Source organism: Sturnus vulgaris, chromosome 3, assembly GCF_052056855.1.
Source record: "Sturnus vulgaris isolate bStuVul1 chromosome 3, bStuVul1.hap1, whole genome shotgun sequence".
Lineage (NCBI taxonomy): Eukaryota > Metazoa > Chordata > Aves > Passeriformes > Sturnidae > Sturnus > Sturnus vulgaris.
The window spans coordinates 93,062,824-93,075,728 of NC_142245.1; the positions used below are offsets into that span (position 1 = coordinate 93,062,824).

The following is a 12,905-nucleotide window of genomic DNA, read 5'->3' on the forward strand; positions in this document are numbered from 1 at the left end:
CATGTAACTATAAAGTTAATAAAGCTTAAAAATAAAGGTTAATAAAGTCTTACTTTAAGCTAGCTCTAGGGTTTCCAAAGAGATTGAGGACATAATTTGTTTGTCTCCATGGATGTCAGAAATGTGGTTAAAAGACTGCATTTACATATGCAGTTACATATGGTGTACTATATTCTTTATACGCTAGAATTACAAATTTCTGCTCCTAAAATGGGGTCTTTGACAGATTTTAGATGAATTGCTAAGATGCACTCCTTTTTCAATGCAAACCTTTCTCACCCAAGTGGTAGGAAGGTCGCTGTGCAGCACAGCTTGCAAGGGGTACTTGACTTACTGAAACCGATGTTGGAGACATTAAGTAGCTGGTCAGCATAACAGGGTGGTGGGCTGTCACTATAATTTTCCTTTGCTGTTTTCAGAACATCAATTCTGTAGTAATTAAATTGTTTTTGTTTGTGGCGTTTATATGACATTTCCCCTCTGGTTGTAGGAAGAAGGATGCAATGCATCTGCAAGTGTCTGCAAGAATGCTGATAATTTTTAGTGAAGAGTACATAACTGAAACATTCATGCTAAGTTCGTGGTGTAATAGGTTCCTCCTTTGCAAATGTTGGATAATAAAGATGTCTTACTAAAGTGAATCAAATGATAGGTGTACCAGAGAAGATTTTTATTTTAAGTTTCCTGAATTCCTACAGCCTTTCTATCTATTCATTAGAGTTATATTTGAAAATTAGTTAAAAAAAAATGATTACTTGTAAGTTCTTTAGTTTTCTAAGCAAATCCCTTTTATTAAATCCATCTTATTAAGATTTAGAAATATCCCACAAGAATTTGATAGCACTTCTCTGAAAGATTCAGTCTGAGAGACCCACTGCTGGGAAGTTAAAAACAAAATTGCAGTCAGAAATACTCTTCTGATTTAGTTATAACAATAAAATTTGGGATTATACTTGTTCTGAAGTGCGTAAAATGTGTATAATAATCCAAGTATTACAGTCCACAGAATGTCCTTATATTTTCTCTGTTCAAATATTTCATTAACGCTTCTCTCCAACTCAGAGTCAGTACAACTGTTGTGTGGAGGATTAACAAAATCAAGTAGAAACTAGCAAGAGTGTGCACTGTAAGTCAAGGTTTCTTGCTGAGGACTTCTCGTTAATGAGCTATCATGCCCTCACAATGTCTGTAGGAGGTACAAATCACATGCAAAAGCCTGCTGAATAAACCCTTAGTGCTACATTTTGAAAAATAAAACCAAAACCAAAACCAAACCAATTCAAAACAAACAAAAAAACCCCAAACAAACAAAACAACAAAAAAAACCCCAACAACAAATAACCAACAAAAAACAGCAACAACAAAAAATACCCAACCCAACGCAAACAAAAAAACCGAAACCAAACCACCAAAAAGACCAAAGAAAGATAAAAACCACTTTTCTTATCACAAAACACATAGAAATAGAAATATTATACCACAGAAAGTTTGCTGCATCTTCAAAGTATAGAAATTTTGATTAGTTGCAAAACAAAGCATATTAAATGTGTCAACATTTTGCTCCTGATGTTAAAGTAAGTTTCAGAACATCAGAAACTCTCATATTTTAGTACTTATATAGAAACCTTTAAAATGACATTTGCCAAAAAGTTTTGAACACTCTCTTGCCATTAGAACTGTCAGTCTGTTGAATTTATGGCATTAAGGCTAGTGCTGAAATTTCACATTTGAATAGATAAGTCATACATTGTTAATACCAGGGAACCTTAAATAATGATTCACTACATAAAAAGATGTTAAGTGTCTCAGAAAATACAGCTATGAAGGTTTTTAATCTGAAGGGAAGAATGGTATCAATGCAATTTTATGTGCTGTTTATAATCTAGAAAAAATATTTTAAAATTAAGTTTACATATAGGTACTTATGTAAGAATATATGCTGGGTGAGAGAAAAGAAAACCAACTGCAAGTTTTCCTTTCTTCTTTTTCAGGTCAGAACTGTGGAGGCTTAGTACAGGGGCCAAATGGTACTATAGAAAGCCCTGGATTTCCTCATGGTTATCCAAATTATGCCAACTGCACATGGATCATTATCACAGGAGAGCGCAACAGGATACAATTGTCATTTCATACTTTTGCCCTAGAGGAAGATTTTGATATTTTATCAATTTATGATGGACAACCACAGCAAGGCAATTTAAAAGTGAGGTAAGGTACTTTTTCCTTTCCCAATTTCTTTCTGTCTTTCTCTTTATCTTTCTTTCTGTGTCATGATTATATGTTGTGATGATATGTTAAATATATATTGTGTTTCCTTGGTTCAGCCCTAGCCAAGGGGACAGTAATGCTGCAAGATCTCTCGGAGAAAGATGTTAATCCAAATTTCAGTTTTTTTGGCTCTAGCTTGTGTATCAGTAACATCAGTTGTACTTAAAATTTACACAGTCCAAGTTCCGTTTTGGTGCAGGCCCTGAGCACAGAAGAATTCCTCTTTTCGGTATATTATTTTTGTATTCCGCTGATGGAATCCAGGTTTTGCCAAGAGTCCCTTTCTTGAAGGCACCAGTCACCAGTTTTTGAAAGAACTCTTACTGAGATGAGTTCAGCTGTAAATTGTTTGACATTGCTAAAATTGAAATTCTTCTCCATTAAGCAGTTAGGAATCTTTAAAGGTCAGAAGCTGGTGTGTCTTATCTGTCCAAATACCACTGAGGTCATAAAGAGGCTTTATGGAAGCTTTCTGTTCTTGAAGCTTTTCATAACTTCAGGTTTTGAAGCATTAATTTCATTGGTGTCTTGTTGTAAGTTTCTCAGTCATTTGCTGGATCTGGACTGCAGCGTTGGAAAGCAAACAGTGCTTTCAGTGCTGCTCTGTCATTTTCTGTTCAGGCATGAGATTTATTGAGTACTGTAAAACACTGCTGTCAGTTCTGTTGTCTGATTACCCTTTTATATGCTGCTGATTTATACTATAGTGCTAAAACAAATGTGGGAGCATCACCAATTTGTTCCGCATTTTTGTGGGTATCATCACTGGATATTTTTGACAAGAACAATGTTCTGATTGATTGTTTACTCAGTTCAAAAAGTTCTGAGAATTTTGGAAGGTAGTGTACAGCTACCAATGATTTAGATACACAGTGTGTGGGCTTCATTTACTGTACTTAACTGACCTTTAGTACTTGTATCACCAGATAAAGGAGAAATATTTATTTTATACTCAAATGCTTTTATTAGCATTATCTAACATGCCTGCTTGTTTTGTAATTATCTCATTAGAATATTGTTTAAAGGAAAAGCACCAATTAAGCAGATATTTTATTTCTCATTGCTTGTATTTGCCAATCAGTTAACTTCACAAATGGCATTATGAAGAAAAAAGCATTTTTTTGGCTTTGCAGCATGCAGAGGTTAGCATAGCAGAATTTGAATGACAGGTTTCTATTGACTTCTCATATCCCATGTCATATCCTTTGTTGTACAAAAACATTCACAAGTGTATCCCTCTGCATTTCAAGACAATTCCTTAAGCAAATATTGGAAACTTATTGTTTTGGTCTCTCAGCTGACAGCATGCAGATGCAAGAGACCATCTCAGAAGTTCTGCTTCAGGGCAAGCACTTCTTTTTCACCATAATTAAAATATTCCAGTACATTTTCGGTAATTGTGTTTCTTTAGCCATTGTGCAAAATTTGGAGCTTTTCCTTAAAAATAGCTGTGGATCTATGTCACCATCACAAACTATGACAATTAAGTAATACTCACTCCATATTTTGCCTAGTATTTTTTCCAACTGCTACAGTGAAATTTAATAAAAATAAATAGTAACTTCAACTAGTTTATTGTGCTACCTGAAGGACCTTTCATAAGGTCCATAAGTAACTGTTCATCAGGATACTTCTTTCCACTACTTATTGATTGTAGAATCCAAAAAAATAGAAGCACATATAAAGTATATTGAAGTGATTAGGCAAAGAAATAAATTGGCTTAGGCCATAAGTGTGGACGAAGAAAAGCAAAATGGGGAGTGATTATATGTATATGAACTTTTGTTAGTGCATTATTAAAGCATATACTGGTTTAAGGGATAAATTACACCTGGTAGTAATCACAGGCTTTTGTAAGCTCTAAGGATGTTGAGAATTAAGATATTAATGGGAAGAATAGACTAAACAGAGGATAAAGTACTAAAAAGTTCTATTTTACATCTTCCTATTCTTCTAGAAAAAATCCAGCTTGCATTCTGGAATTCTGTGTAATTCTGAAACATATGACCCAAAATTGTCCTTAAAAGATTGCTACAATGGCTTTGTTTTTAGCATTGTAGAGATCATAGAACAAAACCCAAGATTTTACATATTATATATATTTTTATATATATATATATATATATTCACACATATATATAGAATATATTTATATCTATATGCATATATTTCATCCAGGAGAGCAGCACAGGCTGGAATCTATCCATCTAGGGAGTAGGTCTGTAGAAAGGGACCTGGGAGTCCTGGTGGGCAGTGTGCTGCTCCTGCAAAGACAGCCACAGGGTGCTGGGCTCATCAGCAACAGCATCATCATCAGAGGTTAACAAGTCATTGTCCCACTCTGCCCGGGGATTGTCAGCCCACACCTGGAACAGTGTGTTCAGTTTTGCTCCCAATACTTAAAATAATGTGGACAGGCTGGAGAAGGTCCAGAGAAGGGCCACAAAGATGATCAATAAGTGGGAAGTTGCCATGTGAGGAAAGACTGAGAAAACTGTGCTTGTTCAGCCTAGGGAAGGGGAGACCTTGTCACCATGCTCCAGTACTGAAAGGGTGGCTACAAAGAAGATGGAGACTCCCGTTTTTGCAAGGACTCACATGGAAAAAATTAGGGGCATAGGGTACAAGTCACTTCTGGGTAGATTACAAATAGACACACAAAGAAATTTTTTCACAAAGAGAAACATCAGCCATTGGCATAATCTTCCCAGGGAGGAGGTGGATTCCACAGTATTGGACACTTTTAAGATTCAGCTGGAGATGGTACTGGGACATTTTTAGTTATACTGTGCTTTTGCCAAGAAAGGTCGGATCAGGCAATTCCTGAAGACCCTTCCAACCTGAAATTCTATGACTATGATTGTGTGATATATCAAAGAGGAAGATTTAGGTCTAATGCCACTTGTTATGATAATGCTTTGTTGCATGATGTAGTCTTAATTCTACAGAAAAACATGAAGTTAGATAATTGATATCACCATATATTAGAACAAAAACAAATATTTCAGTTCTATATTTTTGAAAGAAACTTACATTAAAATAAAAATATTGCTTTATCAGTTTATGGAAAAAGCTTTCAAAATATAACTACATTCTAATTTAACTGAGAAAATATGTAAAATATATTTTTGATTTGCGTCTTATATTCTAAGGAAATTTTAAGTTACTCTATGTATTTAATTGTCAGCATGCAGAACTCATAGAAATGAAGCAGAGATGTAAGTGGGGTACACCGAGACAACAGTTATTATTCAGATGTATTCTTTGTGGATCATTTCCCCTACGTTAAGTTTACATATTCAGAAATTCAGTCTAATCCAGGAACTAGTGAATATGTATTTCTACTCTTTTTCTTTGTCAGATGTATCAGATAAAATAGTAAATTGCTATATTTTTAAACAGAAAGGAGAAATGTATTAACTGGAAATAGAGACATTGGTCAGCTGTGAAGAGGCTCAGCATAAAGGCAGATGTGAACTGACAATATTGACCTATTGACTGCCAATAGATTCATTACCTGCCACAGACAAGTGAATTCAAACCAGACATCTTAAGTGTTTAAAGATTTCAAAACTAATTTCAGGGTTGGCTGTAATACCTATTTTCCACATCTGAAAATATTAAAATGGTTATTAATTTTAGTATAATTATTGTTACAATATATTTTTTCTTTATGCAGAATTCCTGAGTAGGGGTTTCACAGAGAGGTATAGGGAAACCATGACAGGACTGGATAAACAGAACAGCCTGTATTGAAGCCTCTGTTGCTGAAGAGGTGGGGTCAGGTGTAAGTGGGGTGGGGTGTAAGTTGGGTATTAAGACATAGAACTATGAATTTTACAAACATGGTGGCCTGAGACTTTGCATGTCCAGTTGCTTCCATCTCAGTTTATACCATGAGGGTACAATTTTTCTTCCATGTCAAATACAGGTAAATGCTGTAATCTCTGTGTTACAATATCTCTCAGTAAAAGATACTCTTTTAGTATCTCAGACTTAGTTTACCCAAAAGTTAGTTGCAGACCTGTGCGATAAAATCTGGAAAAAACTTTTTTAGTCAATCTCAGACAGTCCTAAAAAACTTTTTAAAATGGATTCCAAACAATTTTTTTCTTACACAGCAAAGCTGCTAATTAAATTATATACACTAATGGGAAGACGCAGCTATGTAGCTGTGAATATTTTACTGTGTGTATGCACATCTGTCAGTTATTTTAGACATGCATAATATATATTCTTTCGAAAGCGATTTTAAAATGTCTACTTGCCTTCATGGCTTCTCAGGCCATCCAAGCGTTACTTAGTTTACTGCAGCCTAGCTAATAATATAATAGATGTTGCTTATTATTTCTCCTATCAGTTGAAATAAACTGTCTTGTTTTAATGGAGCAGTAATGCATATGATGAAAGTTGATAATGTAATGTAATAAAATACAGTTTACTAAAAATTTTCTGACAAGAATATATAAAATGTGTGCTTAATAGCAATATATTCCCTCAGCTTTTTTGAGTTGTGCAGCAATAATAAGAATTAAATATGAATTATTCATAGTATTCACTTTTCCCTATCTCCAGCAAGCAATAAACAATGTGTATATTCTGCACATCATAATCCAAGCATAGAGGTAATACTTGAGGTCTGAGCTTGCTACTAGACCTCTTTAACAAATCATGATTTATCACGTATGCAACATTTTAATTTTTTTTTGTTTGTTTTTGTTCTGTTTCTTTGTTGTTTATGATTTGATTGTTTCTTCAGAAACCATTTCTGTCTTCCATCTCTCCAGGGTCAAGAGAACAGTGAAGCAATGATGAGGTGATTGACTTTTCTACAGAACTGCTGACACTGCAGCAGCAAGAGCTTTGTGCAATTTAAAGTTCTTATTTCTTTTTTCTTTCCCCATGAAAATGACAAATGCAATTTTTTTCTTTTACCTTTTTATTGCACTTCATTTCCTACAAAGTATAGAAGACTGTGTGTGTGTGTGTGTGTGTGTGCTGGTGGCTGTGAAGAAAGGAATATAGATTCCTATAGTAACATTTTTCCAGCTGAAGCTTACCTAGAACACTGCACAAAGTAACAGGCTAGTGTTCAAATTTTTAGAACAAGATTATTGAATAATTTCAGCAGACATTTTGGTGCTTCATATATCTGTAAGAAAAGGAAAGCTATTACTGTATATTATACAATTATTGCCGAGTTCCTGCCGATGGACATGCCAATCAATGACTACTGTTCCCTTTTTTATGTTAATCTTAGAATCACAGAATCAAATACAGAATGGCTTGGGTTGAAAGAAACATTAAAGATCACCTAGTTCCCTGCAGTGGGCAGGGACATCTTCCATTGGACCAGGTTGTTTAAAGCTCCATCCAAATTGAACTTGGATACTACAAGGGCCAATGCACACACACAGCCTCCCTGGGCAACCTGTTCCAGTGCCTCAAAACCCTCTCGAGAAAAGAATTTAGCATCTAATTTCCTAATATCTAATCTAGAGCTCCCCTCTTTCAGTTTAAAACCATTGCACCTTGTCCCATCACTCTTTGCTCTATAAAAAGTCCCTTTTCCTCCTTTTCATAAGTCTTTCCCCCCTTTCCCTTGAAGTACTGGAAGGCCACATTGAGGTGTGCCCACTGCCTTCTCCAGGCTGAACGACTCCAGCTTTCTCAGACTGACTTCATAGGAGAGGTGTTCCAACCTTCTGATCATCTTTGTGGCCCTCCTCTAAATCGGATTTTTCTTGCTTTTCACCTATTAATGTAATAGGAAGAGGAAACTTTTGTAGCACGGGGCTAAAATGTGATTAATTATACATTACATAGCTGTTAAAGGAAAGAAAGCAAGCTATGACCTGATCAGCTAAATGCAACAAATAGTTTCTGCCAGTGTGAAAAGAGCAGGTAATGGAAGGAAAGATAATTTATGTGGTCGATACTAGCAGGTTCAAACTCATTTTTGGAGTGTTATTGGGTTATTTTTTTTTCCCCCACATGTTGATAAAAGGTAAAATGCCTATTCTCAAAATTTTAGCTTCCCAATTCTAAATCATAAGCTTTCTAATTTTGTTGGAAAGCCTACATGCTAAAAGATTTAACAAAAGTTGTATTAAATATAAAGTCAAATAAGGAGTCTTTTTATTAGCAATCCAATTATTCACCAATTATTATAGGACATATTAATTTCATGTTTTAGGTTGATACTTAACAATGGCCAGCTAAAAAAGATTTTTTTTTTTTCCTTCCAAAACCATGGAACTCACCCTTTAAAAAGTTGATTTCACCTTTAAGGAATGATTATTTCTTGGGGGAAAATTTTTTATTTGTTTAAGAAGGCATATCAGTGCATGAACATACACTGTAATATTCTTCAGTTATTTAAATCTTTTCTAAATGTAGTTGTGTATGTCATCATAAGATGCATGTGAGACTCATGATAGTGAAAAAGTGAAAATGTAGCTGTGTCCAATTGCTTTGTCCTCTTGGAGGTAGATCTTTTTTTTTTCATCTGAAACTGGCTGTAGTACAACTTCAGAAAACACATAGGTGCTGCTTCTTGCCTCTTCCATACTTTTGAAACTGAACCTGTATGAGTGTCAGCGGTGGTTTGATGCATTTGTATGTAGTACTGTACTATCAAAAGTATTACAAGTAAGGATTTAGAAGATGAGAGATGGGATATGGTTCCAAAACAGACAACTTTCAGACAACAGACAGCAAACCAGGCAGGTGATAACGCTAACTATTACTGGTTGCATAGGGAATTTTAATTCTTAAATTCATTAATTTTTGAGAGTGAGGATATTTGCTGCTCTTTATTTTCTGCCATCTAAACATATATTACATACAGAGTGCATTAAGCAGTTTTATATTAGTATTTTTGCAACTTCTGTCATGCTGAAAAGGATAAGTCTGTTTTATTTTAAATTATATTTATTGAATTGACATGATTATGTATGGAAGCGCTGCTGATCAGCATTCTTAAATACTATGTATGCAATAATTATTGCAACTGTCCTTAGTCAGACATCAGTGACTTCCCTTTGCTTATATTCTGACTGCAAACTAATAATTGAATTACAGCCATTACAAAATTTTAAGTTGGACTCCACAATGAGAATAAAGTCCAGTTGTCGAAATGTCCCCTTTTGATTTGCTGCTGTGCATCCTTATTGTGGGATTTTCTATAATTTCTATATAACTGTGGTAGATAACTTTTTAATTAATATATAACCTGTGTACTATGAAGAATTTTTGATGCTTGTTTTAGAGAGGAAAATCATATTTTATATGTTAACTGTCAAATTAAAGAGGACCAAAAAACCTTTATAAAATGTAGTAATCGTATTTATGATGTATGTAATTAGGTTAAACTGTGAGTCATGTTCTCTTACTGTCATCTGGTAATTACCTGCTTACCTTAACTGATTATTATTGCCTTAACTGTGATTATTGACTGTATGATCACAGTCTGGTTTTGGATCACCCTGTGCAGGGCAGGATTGTAGTGATCATGGGACAGATACAACATCAGAAATGTTCAAGCATTTGAGGGGAATTCTGCAGTCCTTTATTTCTGAATTTCTGCCGTGGAAGTTCAGCATCCTCTCCCCTGTCATCCGGTCACACACAATCAATTCCTCTTGTAAAACAAATTTTATAGACAAGTGTTCTCATAATCTTGCAGTTCCTGATATTATTAGGAGACTTTCCTTGGTTTTCATACTGTTGGCGTTCACAAGAGTATCTGCTGACATTATTAGGGGCCTTAGATTTTGATAGTTATGTTTTTTCCCACTTACTTCAGTCTAAAGTATACTCCTGCTGGCATGCCAGATTATTCCTGTGTTCATACTTGCATTTGAGTGAAAATTATGTATTCTCGTCTCCATTCAACTCAGTGAATTTATTAAGAATGCTAGCTAGCCAGTGGCTAACTGAAGCATGTATAATAAGATTGACTCTGATCATAAAGCAATTTGAAGAGAAATTTTGCTAATAGGCCCAATACAAACCAGGCAGTGAATAGCACTCTTTAAAATGTCTCTTCTGCCTACAAACGTCATTTATATGTTTCCATATTTCAGAAAAAAAGATAATTTAAAAAATAATCTTGTATTTATCTCCCACTCCCCCAAAACACATATGCAGCTGGGGTTTTTTTTGGTGTTTTTTTTTTTTTTTTTTTGAGAGTCTATTGGGACCAGAATCATGAAACAAAAGTGAAATGGCAAAGAAATGAAAATAACAGATGCTGATGTTAGCCTGCCTTGTTTATCTTAGTTGCTAAGATGGGCTTCTCTTGGCTTCTGAAGTAGAATATGCATATAAAAGTCACAAATAACAAAATTGTGATGAATTTTAATGTAAATTATCAGACATTATTGACCAAAAAACACCTCATTTCTTGTTTTTAAGTACATGAGATAATTCCTAAATTAATGAGAGAAACTTAAGACAGAATGGCTGGAAAGTGGCTCAGCAGAAAAGGACCTGGAGGTGCTGGCTGACAGCAGCTGAACATGAGCCATCATGTATCCAGGTGGCCAAAAATGCTAATGGCATCCTGGCCTGTATCAAGAATAATGTGGCCAGCAGAACCAGAGAAGTGATTTTCCCCAGTATTTGGCATTGGTGAGGATTAAAGTCCTGTGTCCAGTTCTGGGCCCCTCATTTCAAGACATTGAGTGGCTGGAGTAACTCCAGGGAAGGGCAGTGGAGCTGGGGAAGGGTCTGGAGCAAAGTCCTGTGAGGAGCAGCTGAGGGAGCTGGGGGTGTTCAGCCTGGAGAAAAGGAGGCTCAGGGGAGACCTCATCACTCTCTACAAGTGCCTGAAAGGAGCTGTAGCCATATGGGGGGTCTGCCTCTACTTCAAGGCAGCCAGCAATGGGACAAGAAGAAATGTCTTCAATCAGCACCAGGGAAGGTTCCAGCAGTACATCAGGAGGAAAATTTTCACTGAAGATATGTGGCATCCTCAAATTCTCTGGGCAATCTGTTCCACTGCACAATAAACAGTTTCTTCCTAATATCTAACCTACATCTATTCTCAGCTTAAAGCCACTGTGTCTTGTCCTGTCACTACATGCCTTTGTAAACAGTTCCTCTCCGTTTTCCTTGTAGGGTCTGTTCAGATACTGAAAGGCTGAAATGAGGCCACCTCGAAACCTCCAGTCTGAACAAACCCAGTTCTCTCAACTTTTCCTCATGAGAGAGGTGCTCCATCCCTTTTATCATCTCAGTGGCCCTTCTCTGGACTCACTCCAACTTGTCCATGTCCTTCCTGTGCTGTGACCCCAGGGCTGGATACAGTGCTTCAATTGGGGCTTTACCAGAGCAGAGCAGAGGGGCAGAATCCCCTCCCTTGCCCCGCTGCCCACGCTGTTTGATGCAGCCCAGGATATCATTTGCTCTCTGGGCTGTGAGAACACACTGCCAGGGCATGTTCAGCCTCTCATCAACCATCACCTCCAAGTCCTTCTTGGCAGGCCTGCTCTGGGTCTGTTCATCCCCCAGCCTGGAACAATATCATGGCTGCCCCAAGGCAGCACCTTACACCTGGGCTTCTGAAACTTCATGAGATTCTGGTTCCTCTTGATTATGTCCTTCAGGTGTGTCAACAGCAGCACTCAGCTTGGTGTAATCTGCAAATTTGCTGAGGGTGCTCTCTATCCCGTCTGTCTCATTGGTGATTATCCTTTACTATACTTAAAAATACTATACTTAATAACTGTAATGGTGTTTTGAGAGCATTCATCAGAAGGCAAAATGAGGCAAAACATTGCTTTGTTCATGGTGATGATGTAATGAAGTAGGGATTCCTAAGAGAAGTGTGCAGAGACCATGTGTTCCCAGAGTCAAGGTAAAGAGGACAGACATAATTTGTCTCATGGTTTATAAATTTTCCTTCATAAAATTTATTAAAATTTCCTTTTAAAAATACAGGATTTTTCTTTGCATTTAGGTTGCCATATGTGAAAAAATTAATCTGACATTCTTCTGTGACAATGAGTATCAAAAGATTAAGAGTTATTGGTGTGTTACAGAAAGCAAAGGGTTTTAAAAGAAAATTGTTTTAAAAGATAAATATTCCTTTTTTTATGACAGAAGTGTTAAGTAGAGAGAACAGTAATATTAAACAAAATTATATTTCTAATAAAGTCCAAGGCATTTGAGCAGCCTGGTCTAGTGGAAGATTCCCTGCCCATGATGGGTTTAAAACTGGTTGATCTTCTATGTCTCTTTCAACCCAAATCATTCTATGATTCTATGAGTACTTTGGAGAATTAATTCCACAGAGTTTTAGTTAGAGCACAATTCTTGTGTGCTATTAGATGTGTGAGACAAACCTGTGCAGCCAAGTTAGAAAGTATCAAGGGCAGAAGTAAAGCAACCATCCTTTCACACAGTGGAACCATCACTTCACAACCAGTGCAATAAAATAAAAATTTTAGTTCATACTTCTCACATTTTGTTTTTTACGTTATGTGTTTCAAAATCCTAATACCAGCCAACAAATGTCATAGTACATTAATTAGATTGCTAAATTTTGTTCAAAATTATGAACTTAAGTAGTGATATTATTGTGTGTATATCAAACATCATACCAATCACTTTTATGCTGCACATAATTTTAT

At 36.0% G+C, this 12,905-nt stretch overlaps 1 protein-coding gene across 2 annotated transcripts in view; it reads left to right on the top strand.

Moving 5' to 3' along the window:
* CSMD1 (CUB and Sushi multiple domains 1) overlaps positions 1–12,905 on the top strand; it is a 1,072,714-nt gene that overhangs the window by 213,762 nt on the left and 846,047 nt on the right. For both annotated transcript variants that reach the window (XM_014869526.2, XM_088162298.1), the window contains exon 2: positions 1,992–2,208. In XM_014869526.2, coding sequence (XP_014725012.1) covers positions 1,992–2,208 — 217 coding nt within the window. The remainder of the gene's footprint in view (positions 1–1,991; positions 2,209–12,905) is intronic.